Here is a 21400-nt window from a genome sequence, read left to right on the forward strand (position 1 = left end):
GGGAGGGAAGGGGGCTGTCTTCTGTCCTTTCGAACAGAACACAAAGAGTAACAGTCAACCAAATAGAATCGAGTCCAAGTGCAGTTAAAAGCTCTGTACCTCAAGGTACAGTCCTTGCACCGCTGCTTTTCCATATTCTCATGTCAGATATAGACAAAAATACAAGTCACAGCATCGTGTCATCCTTTGCAGATGATACAAAAATCAGCATGAAAATTACCTCTGCTGAAGACATTGAAAAACTACAAGCAGATATTAACAAAGTTTTTGATTGGGCAACAGAAAATAACATGATGTTTAACAGTGATAAATTCCAGGTACTCAGGTATGGCAAAAATGAGGATCTGAAACATAATACAGGGTAAAAAAACAATCAAATCTGCCCATAGTAGGAAAACAGCATGTCAAGGATTTGGGAATAATGATGTCTGACAACCTAACGTTTAGGGGAGCATAACCAAGCAAATATTGCTTCAGCCAGAAAAATGATAGGATGGATTACGAGAACTTTCTAATCCACTTTCAAATCCAATCTCTCCTGCTCCTTCAGAGCAGGAGAGATTGGCCCCCCAAGTCAATTCCTCCTCAGCCCCTGAATCCTCCACGTCAAGACCCGGGGCCGAGCCGTCCTCCAAACCCTCTGCCTCTGGAGAAAAAGCAGAGTCCACCGGAAAAGCAGGGATGAAGGGGGCCAGCTGGTGTGGCCCAAAAGCTCCGGCAGGAGGAACAGGCACGAATGCCTCTGCCAACGATCCGGAAGGGGCAATCCCCGAAGCCGCCCGAGTCTCACTACCAGTATAATCCAGCGGGGCAGCTGCAGGGCATCCAGAAAGGCAACCAACCTCGCATGTTGCTGTAACCTAAACCTTGCATGCAACGCTAAAGCTGCCTGCACCCAATTTTCAGTCTCAGTAACTGGGTGAATGGAGTACAAACAAAGAACACCACTCACAGGACTCTGGGTCAAAGGTGTCACTGACCCAACAGGTAGCAAGGCAGAGGCAGACAGTGAGTGTCACCCTGAGACAAGTGGGCAGAGCAATCTTCAAACTCGCACAAGGCGAGGTGGGACTCTGTGGTCTCTTCCATAGGTCCACTGTGCCCCAATGGGGGTTTCCAGGGCCCTTAGGCTGACTGATAAGGTAAGCCCAGGTGAGGTACTGCTAACCGATTATCCCAAAGCTACCAAACAAACAAACTAAAAGCTGAACAACTGCGACATATGCAAGCACGGGGACCTAGTGAAGGGCTACCAAAATCCTACAAGTGGTCCTACTGACACACCAGGCAGACCCCCACCAGGCAAATCAAAACAAAAACCAAACAAAAGCCTGCTAAAGCACAACGTCTCCAGGTGAACAGCTCATTCTACACTAGAAACGAAGGAGAAGGCTGGAAAGAAACAAAACGTTAACCAGGCCCATAAGAACGAAAACCCACCGCTGGGACTTCGGTCAGTTCAACAGGAATCCAAACCTGTCAAACTGGCAAAGAACCAGATCCCTGGCTAGCAAACTGACTGGGAGGGGGGGGGGGTCCACACCAACCAGTCATCGAAGTAGGCCAAAATACGAACCTCCAGCAAACGAAGATGAGTCACCATGACCTGAGACAACCTGGTGAAAATGTGGGGTACCAGATTCAACCCGAAGGTCAAAACCCAAAAGGGGCAAGCCTGATGCTCCAGAATGAAACGTAACCATGTCCTGAACCCTGGATGAATAAGGACATGCTAGTATGCATCCTTCAGATCCAGGGATATCATCCAGGAGCCTGTTTCCAATAAAAGGCAAACCTGGGATGAAGTGGTCATTTGGGACATGGGGGCAAGAGAAGAACTGGTTCAACCTAAACGATTGAGGATGAACTGGAGCTCCACCGAGTCCTGTCTTGGAACCGGCAAGAGAAGGAACATCCACCAAAGAGATTGATTGTTTCCACTATGCTGGAGGCAACCCACTCTGAGATGACCTGATGCAAGCGAGGGAAAGAGGTATGCTCAAAGAGCCCCAATTCCCGGGAAGAGAGAGGAACTGACTAGCTAAACCAAAGGGGGCACCAAACTACTAGAAAATCCAAAAATTGTGGGATCAAGAGTTGGCAAACTGGGCTAGTTGTTCCCTCCCCCACCACCCTGTCAAAGGGGTAAACCACGAAAGAGCTGGAATGAACCATGTGAAGCTGGAACCTTACATGAAGCGCAAGAATGATGCTGACCAGCCGAGAATGAACTGGCCTATGTGAAGGGCATGGAACCCAGATTCTGACTTCACCGTTTGCCTGCCCCAATCAATAGAAGAGGTCCCAGCAGTACACGACCACTGCCAGGGATGAGAACAAAAACCTCTAGAGAAAAGTAAACCTGAAATTGGCCAGCAAGACGTGTCTGTGGAAGACAAAAATTGGCCAACATTGTCCTCCAAGATGAGGACAGGCAAAAAGGGACAGGTGGACAAGAGGACACGGGCTCAAGCCGAGTCCACTCTGGGCTAACAGTCTGTCAACAGGTGAGGCAGGCACTGTAGAATGTAGCCACTGCCTCCCAGAGTATGGGTGCATACAGCTTGGGCAAAGCAACTGACAATGCACACACCAGCCAATGAGGCACTGGTGGCTGCGTGGACAGCACACTGGATACGTAATCCTGTGGTCTGGGGTTCAATTCCTGGCGCCAGCGGAAACAGATGGGCAGAGTTTCTTTTACCCTGATGCCCCTGTTACCTAGCAGTAAATAGGTACCTGGGAGTTAGACAGCTGTTATGGGCTGCTTCCTAGGGGGGAAGGGATGAAAAAAAAATTAGTTAGTAGTTAGTAACAGTTGATTGATTGACAGTTGAGAAGTGGGCCGAAAGAGCAGAGCTCAATCCCCCCAAGCACAACTAGGTGAATACAACTAGGTGAATACAGCAGAGGCCATACACACACACACCAGGTCCAGAACTGAGTGCTGCAATGTCTTTACATAACTAATCAGAGGCTCTACGATGGCCAGAAATCTCATGACCAAAATCATATGCAAGTGTGCATGAAAGTCCTCTGCTATGAGGTCCACTAACAGCAAAGTCCCATGGGCATGGAGTTGCACCGAGCACACATCCCGATTAGAGTCGGAGCAAACAGACAGTCATTGAGTGACCCAAATGATGAGCCACTCAAAACTTCCAAAACATAAGTCGCCACCACACACCACTTGAGTATGTTGGAACACTAAAAGCCATGCCATGCCCCAAAGAAAAAGATAGGATTGTCTGCTAGCCTGGATGATTTTAGGACATTATAATACATCCACAATTAGGAGAAAAATATCCAAACTCAAAACAGGCAGGGTTCATTAAAGAGGAAAACTCTGGGTCACGCAGGAGGTACTTAAAGAGGAAAACTCTGGGTCACGCAGGAGGTACTTAAAGAGATCCTCACGGGCTATCAATTAAGGGAATCAAGAGGAAAGAAACCTCTGGAAAGATGGTTCTAATGGGCCTAACAGCCTGCAGTAATCCCCCTATGTGGAGCAGCATTTAAATCAAACTTATACAAGGAGTGGGTATAAAAAACACTTTCCACTGAAGCAAAACGCCCTCATTAAAATGAACGAAGACAAGGCATCAAACCAAGAGCACAACCTAGATTGCTGGAGGTGACAAAATGAACCCACAAAGTGGTAGCCGCATAATGTGCATTAACTTCATCCGGACGCCAGATAGGAAAGTCACATGTGGAACACAAACCCCACAGGACTCGGCATCATTGGTTTTATCACCCCAACATGCAGCATGACTGAGGCAGAATGCATGATCATCACCCCGTGGCATGAATGATGAACAACCCTCAAATCTGCATGAAGCGAGAATGGTCATGGAGGGGATATCCATTGGCCTCACCGAACCCATAGAAAATTCCCAGGGCATGTAGGGTAAACCAAGGAGGACACCTTGGCACTGGGGATGCCATGCTGGACATAAAGGTAAGCTGACACAGCCTGGGCTACAATGCTGTAATGGCAGATTTCAGTGCGTCGTAAGTGCAAGCATGTAAGGCACCAGTGTGGCCCACCAGCCAACACTCGCTCCCAATCGGGCTCAAGACGGGGGGGGAGGGGGGGGGGGTTATGAGGGCGCCAAAAAAACAAAAGACTCACTTAAGGTTTACCCCCAAGCAGGGAGGACCTCAAAGAGCATGAAATCCCAAGCACAGAAGAGAAGAGAACTTTGTCATTGCAGAGGTAGAGCTAGAAAGCACTCAGGGAAGGTAACCCTAAGCACATACAGCTCTAAGCATTCAAAAGGCCAGGGCCACACTACACCACTGAAAAAAGCACTGGGGCCAGTCACAGCTACTGACGACCATGGGGGCCTACTGCAAATGTAAGGAAGGCGTCGCATCAGCAGAAATATTGAGGGTTTGTACCAGTGAACAGCATGAGCTCCTCCACCCCTCCATCCCCAAAAGAGGGAGAGGGCGAACGTGTGCATGCTTGTTTGGAGATATTTTTTATGGTTTGTTTTCATTGCTGGGCGAGTTTTATCTGACAGTATGTGAGGATTTGGACTAAGTCAAATCAATACAGATCACCCAGCAGTGGTTTGTATAGATTCACTGATTTTCTGGGTGCCTTCCCAGGTGAAGTGGAGGAGTGTCACCTGATTCATGTGCTTATATGAGGGGGGCTCTGGTCCCATTTTAGGCTGAACTGAACTTCACAGCTGATGCAATCTTGTAGTTAGCAGCCATCTGGGTGAGAGTTTCAGGGAGCCACACGAGCTCCCAGCGTTCCCTGAAAAAGGCATTTTGAGTGACTTACACATGTACTAGTGTAATGGAGATCAGTTTACCTGAATGAGAAGAGAGGAGCCTCCGTATATGGTTCTGAATGATCCGTATGTGGTGCCAGCGTTGAGTCGCGATGATAATAGTTGATTATTGCTGCCTCAGCATGGAAATCTTTAAACCCCAAAATGTTGGAGACAACGCCACACAGTTTAACCAGACTAACAGGCATTTCCCCTTTAAGACATTCACTGTATTCCTGTAATATCAAGAAGAATTATTTGCTACTAATTGTCATCCATGAAATTCTCATCTATTTACAGTTCTGGACATATTTCTAAGATGACTGACACAATTAAAACCAGAGAAAAGCATTATTATTAGTCACTGGTATACATGAAGATTTAGTAACCTGCATTTCCAACGTCTTCTAATGCAAATTCAAATTTAAGAAGACAGTATACAATAATTTCAATATTATTCCATCTGGTAAACTTGGCTCATGTTTCCTCCTCTTAGTTCCTAGCAGCCTGTCCAACAGTCTGCCCAGAAACCTGTCCAGTAGCCTGTCCAGCAGCCTGCATAGCAGCCTGCCCAGCAGCCTGCATAGCAGCCTGCCCAGCAGCCTGCCCAGAAACCTGTCCAGCAGCCTGCCCAGCAGCCTGTCCAGCAGCCTGTTCAGCAGCCTGCCCAGCAGCCTGTCCAGCAGCCTGCCCAGCAGCTTGTCCAGAAGCCTGCCCAGCAGCCTGCCCAGCAGCCTGTCCAGCAGCCTGTCCAGCAGCCTGCCCAGAAGCCTGTCCAGTAGCCTGCCCAGAAGCCTGTCCAGCAGCCTGTCCAGCAGCCAGTCCAGCAGCCTGTCCAGCAGCCTGTCCTGCAGCCTGCCCAGCAGCCTGTCCAGCAGCCTGCCCAGCAGCTTATCCAGCAGCCTGTCCAGCAGCCTGTTCAGCAGTCTGCCCAGCAGCCTGTCCAGCAGCCTGTCCAGCAGCCTGCCCAGCAGCTTGCCCACCAGCCTGTCCAGCAGCCTGTCCAGCAGCCTGTCCAGAAGGCTGCCTAAAAGCCTGTCTAGCAGCCTGTCCAGCAGCCTGTCCAGCAGCCTGTCCAGCAGCCTGCCCAGAAGCCTGACTAGCAGCCTGCCCAGCAGCCTGTCCAGCAGCCTGTCCAGCTGCCTGTCCAGCAGCCTGTCCAAAATTTTGCCCAGCAGCCTGTACAGCAGCCTGCCCAGCAGCCTGTCCAGCAGCCTGTACAGCAGCCTGTCCAACAGCTTGCCCAGCAGCCTGTCCAGCAGCCTGGCCAGCAGCCTGGCCAGCAGCCTGCCCAGCAGCCTGTCCTGAAGCCTGTCCTGCAGCCTGCCCAGCAGCCTGTCCAGCAGCCTGCCCAGCAGCCTGTCCAAAAGCCTGTCCAGCAGCCTGTCCTGCAGCCTGTCCAGAAGCCTGTCCAGCAGCCTGCCCAGAAGACAGGCGAGTCGAGGAGGAGGGAGGGGGAAGACATATCGTGCACGCTCTGTTAAAATCGTGACATTAACCGGGATTTCTTAGGACTACTGCCGTGGATTACTGATTACAGACATAACAAAGTGCATAGTGATTCACTGGAAAATTGAAAACAGTCATTAACAATGGAACTTTGTGTTAAATAGAGAATAAACGGGAGACCACGTGTGAGGCATTGCACGAGGCTTTGTGTACATGCGTGTATGAGGGAAAAAAAATAGTGAACAGTGATGCATGGAACAGTGAAGTGGAACGGGTATCACAACAACATATAAGTTGGAAGTGAAGGAAAATCGTGCATAGAATATTATAAATATAGAATACTAGAAATATAGAATAGTGGCAAGAGGCGGCATCAGTGGTTATAAATTGAGTAACTGGAAACTGGTGACATCAACCTGGGACAACAAGAGGTCAACTGTACCGCACCACTGGGGACCAGCTTCGCTACCCTACGCTAAGTACCTGCCATAAAGTTTGAACAAAATAACATACATAATATTACAAATATACGGTATACATATAGTATTATATATATTAAATATACAAATATATACATATAATTTATGACAACCATGGGGAGTAGACCTTCAAAACCAGTCCAGATTCCCGGTGAAGGAGATTTCAGCAAATTCAACTTCAATAATAAACAGATAAACTGGGAGCAAATAAACCCGGACTTCACAGAAATAAACTGGGAAGAACAGCTAGAAAATGCAAACCTGAACCAGTGCCTGGAAAAAATTAGCTCAGTAGCACTAGAAATATGTTCAAACCGCATACCTCTAAGAAAAAAGAGGAAGAGATGCAGATTGGAACGGGAACGTCGTTCCCTATATAGGCGAAGAAAACGAATCGCGGAACAACTTGAGAGTCGCACCCTATCTCAAGAACGGCGAAGAAGGTTAGGTAGAGAAATAGAAGCAATTGAACGCAAGCTACAAGAATCATACAAAACCCAGGAGAGGCAAAGAGAGCAAAAGGCCATCAGTGAAATAGAGAGAAATCCGAAATATTTTTTCTCCTATGAAAAATCAAGATCAAAAACGACATCTAGTATCGGGCCCCTGCGAAAGGGAGATGGAACTTTCACCGATGACAACAAAGAAATGAGCGAGCTACTGAGGAATCAGTACGACTGTTTTCAGCGAGCCATTAAACGCACTAAAGATTTATAAACCAAATGAATTTTTCATGAATATGATACCAACATCAAATCATATATCAGACGTCACCCTATCCCCACTGGATTTTGAAGAAGCCATAAACAGTATGCCTATACACTCTGCACCAGGCCCGGATTCTTGGAACTCCATATTCATCAAGAACTGTAAAAAACCACTATCGCAGGCCCTCCACATTCTGTGGAGACAAAGCCTAGATACTGGCGTTATTCCTGATACACTAAAAACAGCAGAGATAGCACCACTTCATAAAGGAGGAAATAAGGCAGAGGCAAAAAATTACAGACCGATAGCACTAACATCGCACATCATAAAAATTTTTGAGTGCTAAGAAGTAAGATCACAAAATACATGGAATCACAGCATCTCCATAACCCTGGAGAACATGGTTTCAGAACAGGGTGCTCTTGCCTGTTGCAGTTGCTGGACCACTATGATATGGCATTAGATGTTATGGAAGACAAACAAAATGCTGATGTAATTTACACAGATTTCGCAAAAGCTTTTGATAAATGTGACCATGGTGTTATTGCACATAAAATGCGTTCAAAAGGAATTACCAGAAAAATAGGCAAATGGATCTACAATTTCCTGACCAACTGAACCCAATGTGTAATAGTCAACAAAATAAAATCCAGCCCATCAACCATTAAGAGCTCAGTCCCCAGGGTACTGTGCTTGCTTCAGTACTTTTTCTCATCCTCATATCGGACATAGACAAGAACACAACCTTTAGCACTGTATCATCCTTTGCAGATGACACTAGGATCTTCATGCGAGTAGGCAACATAGAGGACACGGCAAACCTCCAGTCAGATGTAGATCAGGTCTTTCTATGGGCTACAGAAAATAATATGGTGTTTAACGAAGATAAGTTCCAGCTCATGCGCTATGGAAAAAATGAAAATATAAAAACGGAAACCACGTACAAAACTCAGGCAAATCATAACATGGAACGAAAAGGCAATGTAAAGGATCTGGGTGTGCTCATGTCGGAAGACCTTACCTTTAAAGAACACAATAAAGTAGCCGTCACAACTGCAAGAAAAATGACAGGTTGGATAACAAGAACTTTTCACACTAGAGATACTATACCGATGATGATACTTTTCAAAACGCTTGTGCTTTCTAGAGTGGAGTACTGCTGCACAATGACAGCCCCTTTCAAAGCTGGAGAAATTGCTGACCTGGAGAGCGTGCAGAGATCCTTTACTGCTAGAATCCACTCAGTAAAACATCTAAACTATTGGGACCGACTAAAGAGCCTAAATCTGTACTCCCTTGAGCGCAGGCGGAAGAGATACATAATAACTTACACGTGGAAAATATTGGAGGGGCTGGTCCCAAACCTGCACACAGAAATAACATCACATGAGACCAGAAGACATGGCAGGATGTGCAGAATACCCTCGTTGAAAAGCAGAGGTGCAACAGGTACTCTGAGAGAGAACTATATCAACATCAGAGGCACGAGATTGTTCAACACGCTTCCGCTACACATAAGGGGCATAACTGGCAATCCCCTCACAGTGTTCAAGAGAGAACTGGATAAGCACCTCCAAAGGATACCTGATCAACCAGGCTGTGACTCATACGTCCAGCTGCGAGCAGCCGCGTCCAACAGCCTGGTTGATCAGTCCAGCAACCAGGAGGCCTGGTCGATGACCGGGCCGCGGGGATGCTAAGCCCCAGAAGCACCTCAAGGTAGGTAAGGTAGAAGCCTGCCCAACAGCCTGTCAGGCAGCCTGTCAGGCAGCCTGTCCAGCAGCTTGCCCAGCAGTCTGCCCAGAAGCCTGCCCAGAAGCCTGTCCAGCAGCCTGCCCAACAGCCTGTCCTGCAGTCTGTCAAGCAGCTTGCCCAGCAGCATGCCCAGCAGCCTGTCCAGCAGCCTGCCAAACAGCATGTCCAGCAGCCTGTCCAGCAGCCTGTCAGCAGCCTGTCCAACAGCTTGCCCAGCAGCCTGTCCAGCAGCCTGTCCAGCAGCCTGCCCAGCAGCCTGCCCAGAAGCCTGTCCAGCAGCCTGCCCAGCAGCATGCCCAGCAGCGTGCCCAGCAGCCTACCCAGCAGCCTGCCCAGAAGCCTGCCCAGCAGCCTGTCCAGCAGCCTGCCCAGCCTGCCCAGCAGCCTGTCTAGAAGCCTGTCCTGCAGCCTGTCCAGCAGCCTGTCCTGCAGCCTGTCCAGCATCCTGTCCAGAAGCCTGTCCAGCAGCCTGTCCAGAAGCCTGCCCAACAGCCTGCCCGGCAGCCTGTACAGCAGCTTGCCCAGCAGCCTGCCCAGAAGCCTGCCCAGAAGCCTGTCCAGCAGCCTACCCAACAGCCTGTCCTGCAGTCTGTCAAGCAGCTTGCCCAGCAGCATGCCCAGCAGCTTGCCCAGCAGCTTGCCCAGCAGCCTGTCCAGCAGCCTGCCAAACAGCATGTCCAGAATCCTGCCCAGCAGCCTGTCCAGCAGCCTGTCAGCAGCCTGTCCAACAGCTTGCCCAGCAGCCTGTCCAGCAGCCTGTCCAGCATCCTGTACAGAAGCCTGTCCAGCAGCCTGCCCAGCAGCCTGCCCAGCAGCCTACCCAGCAGCCTACCCAGCAGCCTGCCCAGCAGCCTGCCCAGCAGCCTGCCCAGCAGCCTGTTCAGAAGCCTGTCCTGCAGCCTGTCCAGCAGCCTGTCCAGCAGCCTGTCCAGAAGCCTGTCCAGCAGCCTGTCCAGAAGCCTGTCCAGCAGCCTGTCCAGAAGCCTGCCCAACAGCCTGCCTGGCAGCCTATTCCGCACCTTGCCCAGCAGCCTGCCCAGAAGCTTGGCCAACAGCCTTCCCAACAGCCTGTCCATCAGTCTGTCCAGCAGCTTGCCCAGCAGCCTGCCCAGCAGCTTTCCCAGCAGCCTGCCCAGAAGCCTGCCCAGCAGCCTGCCCAGCAGCCTGCCCAGCAGCCTGTCCAGCAGCCTGTACAGAAGCCTGTCCAGAAGCCTGTCCAGCAGCCTGCCCAGAAGCCTGTCCAGCAGCCGCAAACACTCAAACGACAAGGCTGACGGGTACTTATCAACTGGGTGCCAAGTCATGTGGGAATAATAGGAAATGACATTGCAGACGAAGCTGCAAAACTTGCAACTAAGAGAAGAAATGTAGACATTTACATACAACAGAGTCTATCACAGATTAAGAAAGTAATTAGAAACAGAGCAATGGAAAAGATGAACAGTGACCACAACACAGCAGTTGCAACATCAGGATCTGTGGGTTGGTACAAGAATTCAACCAACTACGAACCACTTAGTTTGATGAAAGTGAGCAGTAGAGCAACAGCAGTGCATTTACATCGCATCAGGCTTGGATACCCATGTGCATGGGAAATAGGTTTACAGGTTCTGGAAGATGAGAGGAAATGTCAACACTGTGGAGAAATGCCCGACAGACCACTGGAACATTATCTAACACAGTGCACAGTTACAAACCCATTAAGATTTCAACTTAGATTCAACAGAGCAGAAGAAGTTGTTAAACACATATGGCAAAATCTTACTAAAGCGACCATACGAGTAATAAATACTCATACTCCGCCCAAGTTAAACAGAAACAAGCAACACTTAGTGGGCCAGCCAGAGGCTTATGGCCCGTGCAGAAATATCCCTGCAAAAAAAAAAAAAAAAAAAGCTGCCTGTCCAGCAGCCTGCCCAGCAGCCTACCCAGCAGCCTGTCCAGCAGCCTGCCCAGCAGCCTGTCCAGCAGCCTGCCCAGCAGCCTGTCCAGCAGCCTGCCCAGCAGCCTGCCCAGCAGCCTGTCCAGAAGCCTGCCCAGCAGCCTGTCCAGCAGCCTGCCCAGCAGCCTGCCCAGCAGCCTGCCCAGCAGCCTGTCCAGCAGCCTTCCCAGAAGCCTGTCCAGCAGCCTGTCCAGCAGCCTGTCCAGCAGCCTGCCCAGCAGCCTGTCCAGCAGCCTGCCCAGCAGCCTGTCCAGCAGCCTGTCCAGCAGCCTGCCCAGCAGCCTGTCCAGCAGCCTGCCCAGCAGCCTGTCCAGCAGCCTGCCCAGCAGCCTGTCCAGCAGCCTGCCCAGCAGCCTGTCCAGCAGCCTGCCCAGCAGCCTGTCCAGCAGCCTTCCCAGAAGCCTGTCCAGCAGACTGCCCAGAAGCCTGTCCAGCAGCCTGTCCTGCAGCCTGTCCAGCAGCCTGTCCAGCAGCCTGCCCAGCAGCCTGCCCAGAAGCCTGCCCAGCAGCCTGCCCAGCAGCCTGCCCAGAAGCCTGCCCAGAAGCCTGTCCAGAAGCCTGTCCAGAAGCCTGTCCAGAAGCCTGCCCAGCAGTCTGTCCAGCAGCTTGCTCAGCAGCCTGCCCAGAAGCCTGCCCAGAAGCCTGTCCAACAGACTTCTGGGCAGGCTCCCAGAATCCTGTTCAACAGCCTGCCCAACAGCCTGTCCAGGAGCTTGCCCAGCAGCCTGTCCAGGAGCCTGCCCAACAGCAGCCTGTCCAGGAGCCTGCCCAGCAGCCTGTCCAGGAGCCTGCCCAACAGCAGCCTGTCCAGCAGCCTGCCCAGCAGAAGCCTGTCCAGCAGACTTCTGGGCAGGCTTCCCAGAATCCTGTTCAACAGCCTGCCCAACAGCCTGTCCAGGAGCCTGCCCAGCAGCCTGTCCATGAGCATGCCCAACAGCAGCCTGTCCAGGAGCCTGTCCAGCAGCCTGTCCAGGAGCCTGCCCAACAGCAGCCTGTCCAGCAGCCTGCCCAGCAGAAGCCTGTCCAGCAGCCTGCCCAGCAGCAGCCTGTACAGCAGCCTGCCCAGCAGCAGCCTGTCCAGCAGCCTGCCCAGCAGCAGCCTGTCCAGCAGCAGCCTGTCCAGCAGCAGCCTGTCCAGCAGCAGCTTGTCCAGCAGCAGCCTGTCCAGCAGCCTGCCCAGAATCCTGTCCAGAAGCCTGCCCAGTAGCCTGCCCAGCAGCGTGCCAAGCAGCTCGTCCGGCAGCCTGTACAGCAGACTGTTCACCATCGTGTCCAATAACGTGCAATAATTTAAACTACAAACAAAGTTTCATCACAATTTATAACCTGTGGCATATTTTGGCAACTTGCTCCCCATCAAGCAGGAATAACCGAGCTGCTGCGTTGGTTGCTTCCATCACTGGATAATCATGAGCTTAAACCTCTGTGTGGAGAAACACGAAGCTGCAGCTCCCTGAAGAACCGATCTGCAGTGTCTAGGACAGGCTCGTGCATCCAGGCAGGAAGACACACTGCCACTCTACAGTCATTAAAGGCTACACAGAGCACTGGTTAGGATTAAATCTATCTCACAATGGGTGACTGGGCTCCTATCATACAAATATCTACTATTTATTGAGCCTTCATGATAGCACTACTGTGCATCACTCACTGACTACCGTGAGGTCTGCTTCATGGTCACCTAAACTGAGCTTCTGGCAGCACTATACCTTATACCTGCTTCCCTCACCCATGCCATCCTACACCTGCTTTCCTCACCCATGCCACCCTACACCTGCTTTCCTCACCCATGCCACCCTACACCTGCTTCCCTCACCCATGCCATCCTACACCTGCTTTCCTCACCCATGCCACCCTACACCTGCTTCCCTCACCCATGCCATCCTACACCTGCTTCCCTCACCCATGCCACCCTACACCTGCTTCCCTCACCCATGCCATCCTACACCTGCTTTCCTCACCATGCCACCCTACACCTGCTTCCCTCACCCATGCCACCCTACACCTGCTTCCCTCACCCATGCCACCCAATACCTGCTTCCCTCACCCATGCCACCCTACACCTGCTTCCCTCACCCATGCCACCCTACACCTGCTTCCCTCACCCATGCCACCCTACACTGGCTTCCCTGACCAATGCCAACCAACATTGGGTTCCATAACCCATGCCAAAATATACTGGCTTTCCTGACCCATGACACCCAATAGTGGCTTCCCTGACGCATGCAAACATACACTGACTTTCCTGACCCCATGCCTCCCTACACTGGCTTTCCTGACTCATTCTAATCTACACTGGCTTCCCTGACCCATGCCACCCTTGTAACACTGTAAAAGTGTTTGGTTTAGGTTAATACATACATAGAGTACATGAGTCACAGACAAGGATCTGAGAGGCGCCAGTTTGTCGGCCTGAGATCTCACACCTCAAAGCGTTAATGACCTCAAGTGACCTGAGGTCAGATCATGAGAATTTCACCTTGCTTCCGCTAAGCTTATAATTGTAGTCTGGTAGCCTTCAAACATGCCGACGTTTAAGGAGTGGCTTGGTAGTGCCGGAGGCTATCTACTTGTGGGCGGAGTTAGTACTAGGGTCCCCAATATATACTCGGAGAGCATTGAGCATTAAGAGGGAACAGCAGACGAGCCAGCAGAGCAGAGAAGACGTCCCTAGCAGGGAGGCTGTCGGCCGGCAGGGGCGAGACAGTCTCTGTCAAGCTACAGACCCCCCCCCCTCTCTACTCAACTTAAGACTCAGTCCTCGGTGAGTGAACATTAAGGTGACTTGGTCGTGTTTACATATGTTGTGTGATGATCAGGGGCAGTCAAGTTGTAGGGTTCTCGAATTCTTGGATGATGACTCACTTTGCATATTAAACTGGAACATTTTAATTGAATTGCTAAATTATGATACTTCATGTGAAATATAATTGTTGAATTTATTATTTAAATGGTCTTTCACTGTGTTCCCTAGAGAGTTGAGTTGAGGTGAGAAAGCCTCTGTGGTTACTGGTTTCATGGTTTAGAATGAGTACATGATAAAGATGGGACCATACTAATAATGATCTCTTTATAACATCTTTGGTGAATATTGTGATACAGACAAGTTCCATTCCTTGTCTTGTATGTAATGATCATGAATGGATGGTGGCAGCATTTCGTCTTCTACTATCTACTCTTCTACCTCTACTATCTACTCTTCTACTTCTACCTATCTACACCTCTCCCTCCACCCTTCTCTAAACTCTCACTTTCAACTAATGACCCTCCTTGCTCCTCCCACCTCTCTCCCTCTCACCCCAAACCCTCACTAATTACTTCACTATTCATTTCTTTCCTTTCGTTTTCTCTTATACGTTTGTGGCAATGATTCTGTATTCTAGAGTTCTCTCTAGAGTTTCGGGTAACTGATCAAGTCTCGGCGCCGTGTAGTCTTAGCACCTAGGTAGTCAGATACCTAGGTTACAAGGTGCTGAACGAGAGAGGTTATCCTTAGGAACTCTGGAGGTGCTCTAGAATAGTTAGCTAACTGAGGACGGGATAACGGACTAGAGAGAGCTGTTTCCCCCGGCCTCGTTAGATAACTGGGGGGTGGAATAATGGACAAGATAGAGCTATTTCCCCCACCCCCGTTACACCCTAACCTGGCTTACCTGACCTATGCCAACATACACTGGCTTCCCTGAACCATGCCACCCTACACTGGCTTCCCTGACCCACACCAACCTACACTGGCTTCCCTGAACCATGCCACCCTACACTGGCTTCTCTGACCCCATGACAAACTATACTGGCTTCCCTGATCAATGCCAACTTACACTGGCTTCCCTTACCTATGCCATCCTACACTGGCTTCCCTGATCCATGCCAAACTATACTGGCTTCCCTGAGCCATGCCATCCTACACTGGCTTCCCTGACCCATGCCAACCTACACTGGCTTCCCTGAGCCATGCCATCCTACACTGGCCATATTGACTGACTTTCGCCCTCCTGGGCTAAGGTATGCTGAACTGTGTAATTACTATATGAGTACTGGAACACTTGATGATACATTGGACTTGTATCCAAGATTAACCATGTAATGTATCAATTATACAATGTATGTATGTGATGTAGCTATATAACCTGAGCTTGTAAAAGCACCTTAATCACCTTCAGTGATTAGGTGCTTAATTGCACACTAGTTTCTCTATCAGCTATCTCACCCTGTCAGAGTAAAAGAGACAAATGTATGTGAATGCATGTGTGTGTGTATATATGTATGTATGTATATATATATATATATATATATATATATATATATATATATATATATATATATATATATATATATATATATATTTTATTAAATATGACCGAAAAAGTAAGATTAATAATTCTAACACGAATTTTCTCAATCTTTCGTACATTATGCTTCACTGTTGGAGGTAAATCAAAAATCACTTCTCCAAAATTCATTTTTATTTCTAGTCTGACGCGACACGGGCGCGTTTCGTAAAACTTATTACATTTTCAAAGACTTCACAAATACACAACTGATTAGAACTTGCGTTTCCCTGATTTTATATCTACATTTGAGTGAGGTGGGAAGGGTGATGTGGCATTACATTTGAGTAAGGTGGGAAGGATGATGTGGCATTAGAGGATATTAATAGGGTATTAAAAGTATCAACACAAGACAGAACACGAAACAATGGATATTGAATAGAAGTGTTTGTAGAAAGCCTATTGGTCCATATTTCTTGATGCTTCTATATTGGAGCGGAGTCTTGAGGTGGGTAGAATATAGTTGTGCAATAATTGGCTGTTGATTGCTGGTGTTGACTTCTTGATGTGTAGTGCCTCGCAAACGTCAAGCCGCCTGCTATCGCTGTATCTATCGATGATTTCTGTGTTGTTTACTAGGATTTCTCTGGCGATGGTTTGGTTATGGGAAGAGATTTCTCTTCCCATAACCAAACCATCGCCAGAGAAATCCTAGTAAACAACACAGAAATCATCGATAGATACAGCGATAGCAGGCGGCTTGACGTTTGCGAGGCACTACACATCAAGAAGTCAACACCAGCAATCAACAGCCAATTATTGCACAACTATATTCTACCCACCTCAAGACTCCGCTCCAATATAGAAGCATCAAGAAATATGGACCAATAGGCTTTCTACAAACACTTCTATTCAATATCCATTGTTTCGTGTTCTGTCTTGTGTTGATACTTTTAATACCCTATTAATATCCTCTAATGCCACATCATCCTTCCCACCTTACTCAAATGTAATGCCACATCACCCTTCCCACCTCACTCAAATGTAGATATAAAATCAGGGAAACGCAAGTTCTAATCAGTTGTGTATTTGTGAAGTCTTTGAAAATGTAATAAGTTTTACGAAACGCGCCCGTGTCGCGTCAGACTAGAAATAAAAATGAATTTTGGAGAAGTGATTTTTGATTTACCTCCAACAGTGAAGCATAATGTACGAAAGATTGAGAAAATTCGTGTTAGAATTATTAATCTTACTTTTTCGGTCATATTTAATAAAATATGTCTACAGGAAAGACTGCTACCAAAATATACTAATATATATATATGTACGTATATGTGTGTAATTACCTAAGTGTAGTTACAGGATGAGAGCTACGCTCGTGGTGTCCCGTCTTCCCAGCACTCTTTGTCATATAACGCTTTGAAACTACTGACGGTCTTGGCCTCCACCACCTTCTCACTTAACTTGTTCCAACCGTCTACCACTCTATTTGCGAAGGTGAATTTTCTTATATTTCTTCGGTATCTGTGTTTAGCTAGTTTAAATCTATGACCTCTTGTTCTTGAAGTGCCAGGTCTCAGGAAATCTTCCCTGTCGATTTTATCAATCCCTGTTACTATTTTGTATGTAGTGATCATATCACCTCTTTTCTTCTGTCTTCTAGTTTTGGCATGTTTAATGCTTCCAACCTCTCCTCGTAGCTCTTGCCCTTCAGTTCTGGGAGCCACTTCGTAGCATGTCTTTGCACCTTTTCCAGTTTGTTGATGTGCTGCTTAAGATATGGGCACCACACAACAACTGCATATTCTAGCTTTGGCCTAACAAAAGTCATGAACAATTTCTTTAGTATATCGCCATCCATGTATTTAAATGCAATTCTAAAGTTAGAAAGCATCGCATAGGCTCCTTGCACAATATTCTTTATGTGGTCCTCAGGTGATAGTTTTCTATCTAGAACCACCCCTAGATCTCTTTCTTTATCAGAATTCTTTAAAGATTTCTCACATAATATATAGGTTGTATGGGGTCTATGTTCTCCTATTCCACATTCCATTACATGACATTTATTAACATTAAATTCCATTTGCCAGGTGGTGCTCCATATACTTATTTTGTCTGTGTGTGTGTGTGTATATGTGTATAAAGTATATATGGAAGCTGATCAGAATTACATTTCACCTTTGTAAATGCACATTAATGACACTATGTAAAAAGATACATCAAACACTTTATGTAGGGCATATGTAAATCTGTGTATCTATGAATTTATGTATGTAGGTCAGTTTAGCATTTTAAAAGCACCGATTCACCTTCTGTGGTTGATTGTTCAATAAACCCCTGAACTATATGTTTAACACATCTCTAACCCTGTCCATGGAGGACAGAAGAAAATGTATATATGCTAGTTAGCATTGTAAATGTGTGGCTATGTCTGTGGTAGGGAAAAAAATAACTGGCTTCCCTGACCCCATGCGAACATACACTGGCTTCCCTGACCCATGCCAACCTACACTGGCTTCCCTGACCCATGCCACCCTACACTGGCTTACCTAACCCATGCCACCCTACACTGGAGGGTGTATGAGCTGGAGGAGGCAGAAGTCACACTGCAGCAAGCTCCTGGAAATATCGAATTACCTAAGTATTGGGCACAGGTTGAGGGCTACAGTGGTGTCCCAGGTTACATAAAGGATCAGGGAAGAGTAAAAGCAAATAAAATACAACAAACAAGTAAAAGTGAGTGAAAATAGCTGAGTGGAAAAGTTTGTTTTGGTTCTAGAACAAAAACAAAGATGGCCGCCGCCACCACCCCCACTGAGAATGTAGACACACCAACAGATGATGGTTTCAAAGGATTCTCACCAAAAGATATAAGGAAAGGAGTGTTCTTGGCAGGTTAGAGATAATTGAGGATATGCAAAAGAAGTATGAAGAAAAAGTGCTTAAATTGGAAGAGGGCAATGGAGCTCTTTGGAGTGAGCTTTGCACTCTAAAAGGGAGTATGCTTCAACAAGGTAAGATTATTACTGCATTAACAGACAAGGTAACAAATCAGGAGGAGCAAATCAAGGAACTAGTGAAAGAAAATGAGGCATGGAAAGTGAAGTGTGGTGACTTTGAAGAAATAAACAAGAAAATAGACTCATATGGTGAACAACTCCAAGCAAGCCTAAGGGCTAACATAGAGTTAGGTAAGGATCTCCAACTGGAAACTTCACTGACAACTCACATAGAGGAGGTGAATAAAGAACTAGAAAAGTATAAAGAAGAAATAAAAGCGACATATGCTGAAGTTGTAAAAGAGAAAGAGACTATCAAAGAAGTGTGTTCGGAAGTCAAAACCAGAAATGACCAACAAGAAGCAGAAATTAGGCAAGCAATTAGGAAAGAACTGGTTACCAACAGTAAACTGGTACAAAACACTGCAGATAGAACTAAGTCCATAATCATTTTTGGATGTTTAGAGAAGGAAATTTCATCTAGGGTGGACCGAGCAGCAGAAGAGATGAAAATCATAGAGAAAATAGTAGGTTTAGGAGAAGGCTCAAAGGAAAATGTCAGTGATTTTAGAAGAATAGGAAAATATGAGAAAGAAAAGAACCGCCCTTGAGGGTGACGTTTAATGGAGCGAAAAACATGATGGAAGTGCTAAGAAATGCCAGGAAACTGCAGAGTGATGAGGTTGGCAAATTTTGGTCAATAAGACAAGACCTCTCCAAGGAAGACAGAGAAAAGCTGAAAATGAACCTAATTGAGGCAAAACGTCTAAATGGGGATAGAAATGAAGAAGACAGAAATTCTTTTTTTTACAAAGTGACAGGGACTGGAAAGCTTGTGAAATGGTACATAAAAACAAAGCAACAAGATTAGTAGTGGAAGGGGGAGTAAAGAGCAAAGGAAAAGGGAACATGTTCCTGAAAATTGTATATACCAACATAGATGGAGTGAGGTCAAAAACTTTGGAGTTGCAAGATATAATCCAGCTTAGGGTCCCAGATATTGTTGCATTATCAGAGACGAAACTTGAAGGAAATATAATAAATGAAGTCATATTCCCAAGAGGCTACTCAGTTTGGAGACGTGACAGGAAAATTAGGAAGGGAGGAGGAGTGGCTGTACTGGTGAAAAAACACCTGAAGGTAAAAGAGTTAATATTTGAAAACCCTCGAGATATTGACATAATGGCATTGCAGGTCTGGAATTAGGATGATAAGCTGATAATTGTAAATACCTACAGCCCACCAGCAAGCAACACTTGGACAAAGGAAGAACTGGATGACAAACGAGAGGGCCTCATAATGGTCATGAGAGATATTATTGTACAAGCAGATAAAGATAAATCACGACTGTTGATACTGGGTGACTTCAACTTTAGAGCAATAGACTGGGAGGCCTATGAAGCAAGAACAGAGGACTTTTGGACATGCAGATTTGTGAACCTCATTCTGGAGACATTCTTGTATCAACACATAAAGCAAGCCACAAGAATGAGGGAAGGAGATGTACCGTCAGTACTGGATCTAGTATTCACCAGGAAAGAAGAAGAGATTTTTGACATCCAGTACCTTCCTCCCTTGGGAAAGAGTGATCACGTCCTGTTAGACATTAAATATGCTTTAAGATATCATCTAGAAGAAAATGGGGACATTGAAACAGCTGATAAACTCGATTTAAGGAGAGGCAACTATGGGGAACTTCAAAATTTTTTTAATGAGTGTAATTGGACAGAATTGTTGCTAGGTAGGGAAGTAAATGAAATGTATGCCAAATTTTTAAAACTATATGAGGAAGGCACACAAACATTCATACCAAAACAGAGATGCAGGGCCAGAAAACAGGATTGGTTCGACAGAAATTGTGAGAGGGCAAGAGACCAAAAGACACAAAAATGGAATCAGTATAGGAGGAGGCCAAACCCCCAAACATACCAGCGATACAAAGATGCGAGAAACAACTATACAGCAGTAAGGAGAGAGGCAGAAAGAAATTTTGAAAAGGGATAGCAGATAAATGTAAAACAGAACCGGGCCTATTCTTCAAATTCATAAACAACAAATTGCAGGTAAAGGATAATATCCAGAGGTTGAAAATGGGAAACAGATTCACGGACAATGAAAGGAAATGTGTGAAACATTAAATGAAAAGTTCCAAAGTGTGTTTGTACAAAATGAAATCTTCAGAGAACCAGACACAATAAGAATTCCAGAGAACAACATAGAGCGGATAGAGGTGTCTAGAGATGAAGTGGAAAATATGCTAAAGGAGCTCGGGAAGAACAAAGCAGCTGGCCCAGATGGCGTTTCACCATGGGTTTCTGAGAGAATGTGCATCTGAGCTCAGCATTCCACTTCACCTGATCTTTCAGGCATCCCTGTGTACAGGCATCGTAGCAGACGTGTGGAAACAGGCTAACATAGTTCCAATCTACAAAAGTGGCAGCAGGGAAGACCCCCTCAATTATAGACCTGTATCATTGACAAGTGTAATAGTGAAAGTATTGGAAAAGCTAATCAAAACTAAGTGGGTAGAACACCTGGAGAGAAATGATATAATATCAGACAGACAGTATGGTTTTCGATCTGGAAGATCCTGTGTATCGAATTTACTCAGTTTCTATGATCGAGCCACAGAGATATTACAGGAAAGAGATGGTTGGGTTGACTGCATCTATCTGGACCTAAAAAAGGCTTTCGACAGAGTTCCACATAAGAGGTTGTTCTGGAAACTGGAAAATATTGGAGGGGTGACAGGTAAGCTTCTATCATGGATGAAAAATTTTCTGACTGATAGAAAAATGAGGGCAGTAATCAGAGGCAATGTATCGGAATGGAGAAATGTCACAAGTGGAGTACCACAGGGTTCAGTTCTTGCACCAGTGATGTTTATTGTGTACATAAATGATCTACCAGTTGGTTTACAGAATTATATGAATATGTTGCTGATGATGCTAAGATAATAGGAAGGATAAGAAATTTAGATGATTGTCATGCCCTTCAAGAAGACCTGGACAAA

The 21400-nt window shown here is 46.9% G+C and overlaps 2 protein-coding genes across 2 annotated transcripts; both read left to right on the forward strand.

The window, feature by feature from the left end:
- The first annotated feature begins 4342 nt into the window (after positions 1–4342).
- LOC138364805 (transcription factor SPT20 homolog) lies at positions 4343–10452 on the forward strand. The gene is made up of 3 exons (XM_069324786.1): positions 4343–4396; positions 5966–6221; positions 9875–10452. Exons 1-3 carry the CDS (start codon positions 4343–4345, stop codon positions 10450–10452), a joined length of 888 nt encoding a protein of 295 aa, XP_069180887.1.
- Positions 10453–11029: 577 nt separating this feature from the next.
- LOC138364806 (transcription factor SPT20 homolog) lies at positions 11030–12327 on the forward strand. The gene is made up of 2 exons (XM_069324787.1): positions 11030–11764; positions 11809–12327. The coding sequence occupies exons 1-2, from the start codon at positions 11030–11032 to the stop codon at positions 12325–12327; spliced, it is 1254 nt and encodes a 417-aa protein (XP_069180888.1).
- The last annotated feature ends 9073 nt before the right edge of the window (positions 12328–21400 follow it).

This window comes from Procambarus clarkii, chromosome 14, assembly GCF_040958095.1.
Source record: "Procambarus clarkii isolate CNS0578487 chromosome 14, FALCON_Pclarkii_2.0, whole genome shotgun sequence".
NCBI classification, from domain to species: domain Eukaryota; kingdom Metazoa; phylum Arthropoda; class Malacostraca; order Decapoda; family Cambaridae; genus Procambarus; species Procambarus clarkii.

Bases quoted from the DNA above. Each gene is read 5' to 3' on its own strand.
- LOC138364805 (XM_069324786.1), top strand. From the start codon at position 4,343: ATGGGGGCCTACTGCAAATGTAAGGAAGGCGTCGCATCAGCAGAAATA. The intron at 4,397-5,965 runs GTTTGTACCAGT...TTTGCCCAGCAG, and splicing joins CATCAGCAGAAATATTGAGG to CCTGTACAGCAGCCTGCCCA. The intron at 6,222-9,874 runs GCGAGTCGAGGA...CCTGCCCAGCAG, and splicing joins GCAGCCTGCCCAGAAGACAG to CCTGTCCAGCAGCCTGTCAG.
- LOC138364806 (XM_069324787.1), top strand. From the start codon at position 11,030: ATGGCCCGTGCAGAAATATCCCTGCAAAAAAAAAAAAAAAAAAAGCTG. The intron at 11,765-11,808 runs GTCCAACAGACT...CCTGTTCAACAG, and splicing joins AGAAGCCTGCCCAGAAGCCT to CCTGCCCAACAGCCTGTCCA.